Source organism: Silene latifolia, chromosome 2, assembly GCF_048544455.1.
Source record: "Silene latifolia isolate original U9 population chromosome 2, ASM4854445v1, whole genome shotgun sequence".
NCBI classification, from domain to species: domain Eukaryota; kingdom Viridiplantae; phylum Streptophyta; class Magnoliopsida; order Caryophyllales; family Caryophyllaceae; genus Silene; species Silene latifolia.
In genome coordinates this window covers 193,791,473-193,794,246 of record NC_133527.1, presented here as the reverse complement: position 1 = coordinate 193,794,246, position 2,774 = coordinate 193,791,473, and the positions used below count along the sequence as shown (strand labels likewise).

The following is a 2,774-nucleotide window of genomic DNA, read 5'->3' as shown; positions in this document are numbered from 1 at the left end:
CTCCGTCTTCTCCAACCATCAGGTATTCATTTTCCTCCATTTTTATTGCACCATTCTAATTGCTTGAACAGCATTTTTGTGACGATTGTTATCAATTTGTGGGTGAAATATGATAATTATCATTTCAAAATTGTGATTATTATCATTAGGGTTTATGCTACTTTATTCAAATATGATTTGGGTTATGATAGTTTATGAAATTACGATCTATTTAATTTATGAAATTATGATCTATTTGTGGGTTTGATAATAATTTTCTATCAATTTGGATTATTTAATTTATCCATCAGGTATTTGTGGGTTTGATAATAGTTTATGAACTCATTGTTCTAAAATTACTGGTTCGTGGTCTTTTTTTTGTTTTTTGTTTGTTTTTGAGATCATTCTCATGTAAGTTTAGTAATCTTAGCACCCTTTTGTGGAGGTTAATTTGGAACTCCGTACTCTATTTTTGCTTGGAAGTTTAGTAATCTTTTATGACCTTGTATGCAGTTATGGCGCGTAGGTTATTGTCACGGAAGCAAAAAACCGTAGTTGGTCTTATTTGGTTTATTAGAATGAGATCTATGATCTTGGTATCCTTTTGTTATTGCATGATAGAAATATTAGAAATTATGAAAATACCTCGCAAGAAAACCTCTCCCACAGCTAAACGAACCATGAGTCAAGGATTAAAAAATATACAAGAGTTTCTACATTCTGATCTAAGTTGCTTAGATCAACTTAGAATGGACAGGTTTACATTCGATGTGTTGTGTGGGTTAATTCGAACTTATGGTCTTCTTAAAGAGTCAAAAAACATGTTTTTAGAAGAAAGGGTGGCTATATTTTTAAATATATTAGCACATGGCCAGAAACAACGAATGCTTGTGCATCGTTTGAAAAGGTCGAAAGAAAATGTGAGTAGAAACTTCCGTCAAGTTTTAAGAGCTATTTTACGCTTGTATAAGTATTTGATAAAGACTCCACAACCTATTGAAGAGGATTGCGGTGATTCAAGGTGGAAATGGTTTAAGGTAAAGCTTAGTCATCTTAAGGCTCCTTGTCCATAGGTTGCTGTATTTTTTTATTCACTTTCTTTTGAATTTGCAATGGTATGTAGAACTGCCTTGGAGCTTTAGATGGCACACACATAAGGTTAACGGTTCCTATCACTGACAAACCTAAATACCGTACAAGAAAAGGAGAAATAGCTACAAATGTTTTAGCGACTTGTACTAAGGATATGCAATTTACCTATGTTTTACCCGGCTGGGAAGGTTCAGTGGCCGATGGTAGAGTCCTTCAAGATGCTGTTAGTAGACGACATCCTCTTATAGTTTCTCATGGTGAGGAATGTCTCCCACTGTTTTTTAGTTAAAAGGATAGTTAAAAGGATGTTGGAAGTAAATAAAATTATTTAAACTTGTGAACTTTTCAACTTGATAGGTAGTTATTACCTAGTTGATGCTGGTTTTACAAATGGTGAAGGCTTTCTTGCTCCTTATCGAGGGACAAGATATCATCTCAATGAATGGAAAGATGGTCGGCAACCGGTTAACCACATGGAATTCTATAATATGAAACACTCATCAGCACGAAATGTCATTGAAAGGTGTTTTGGGCTGCTGAAAATGCGTTGGGCAATACTTAGAAACTATAGTTTTTATAACCCGGATACTCATACAGACATTATAAGTGCTTGTTGTCTTATTCATAATTTGATCCGTCGAGAAATGAGTTTCGATCCAATGGAAGCTTTGTTAGATACAGAATATGGTAGACAGTTTATGGATGATAATGAAGATCGTATAGCTGCAATTGATACGTCTGAGTCTTGGACAGAATGGAGAGACAATTTAGCTAAAGAGATGTATGATAGTTGGCGATTTCGTAGGCCTTTTAAGTTTATAGATTATGTTTGATTGCTTAGTTATCTATTATATTGTAAACTTTTAACTATTTTTCAATGAAGTACAATTTTTAACGTGTGTGTTTGCTCTTTAAAAACATTATACATAGTCTTTATGATGACTGAAACTGAAGCTAGTACTGAAAAGATCGGTCCGAGAAGGTGGACTGTGGAGGAAGATACTGTGTTGGTGAATTTGTTGTCATCCTTGCATTTGGATGGAAGATGGAAGGCTGAGGATGGGTTCAAGTCTGGGTATTTGGTTCATTTGGAGAAGTTAATTTCAGAAAAATTGCCAGATTCTGGACTTAAAGCAACTAACATCGAATCAAGGCTTGGTTATCTCAGAAAACGGTTTAATGCATTGCTTGATATAAAACTGAAGGGCAGCGGATTTGGATGGGATGATGATTTAAAGATGGTAACCGGTGACCGCAAATTGTATGAAGGATGGTGTAAGGTGCTCCTCTGCATTATTACTTTTTTTTTATTGCAGGTTATTCACTTGTATGTTGTGTTAAATTTGACCCTTGGTAAAATAGGAAGAGGTTCCTAAGTTCAGTGATATTACTGTCTTAGACACTCGGATACTACACACTGCTTTGCTTAGATTTTAAGGGTACTTGGTTGTTCCTACTTTGTAGGATGTATAAAGAATGTATTTGTGAGTCTTAGATAATGTTCTACCTGCTGACTTGGGATTCATCTTAGTCATTTTTTGATCTCCCATGCTAGATTGGCTGTTAAATTTTTTTGTGCTGCATTAAAATGTGTTATATACATGCAGACATGAGTGTAAGATGCCAAAGGGATGTTTCGGAAACCATTTCCGTTGTTTGATGCAATGGAGGAAATCTACTCTAAAGATAGGACAACGGGTGCT

At 35.0% G+C, this 2,774-nt stretch overlaps 1 protein-coding gene across 1 annotated transcript; it reads left to right on the top strand.

The window, feature by feature from the left end:
• Positions 1-2,009: 2,009 nt before the first annotated feature.
• LOC141641877 (uncharacterized) lies at positions 2,010-2,508 on the top strand. Its single transcript, XM_074450520.1, has 2 exons — positions 2,010-2,351; positions 2,434-2,508. Exons 1-2 carry the CDS (start codon positions 2,010-2,012, stop codon positions 2,506-2,508), a joined length of 417 nt encoding a protein of 138 aa, XP_074306621.1.
• Positions 2,509-2,774: the final 266 nt, after the last annotated feature.

What these genes read in the sequence shown, in the direction of transcription:
- LOC141641877 (XM_074450520.1), top strand. Translation starts at nt 2,010, where the DNA reads ATGACTGAAACTGAAGCTAGTACTGAAAAGATCGGTCCGAGAAGGTGG. An exon ending in TGTATGAAGGATGGTGTAAG is followed by an intron (nt 2,352 to 2,433) that starts GTGCTCCTCTGC and finishes TTGGTAAAATAG; the next exon opens with GAAGAGGTTCCTAAGTTCAG.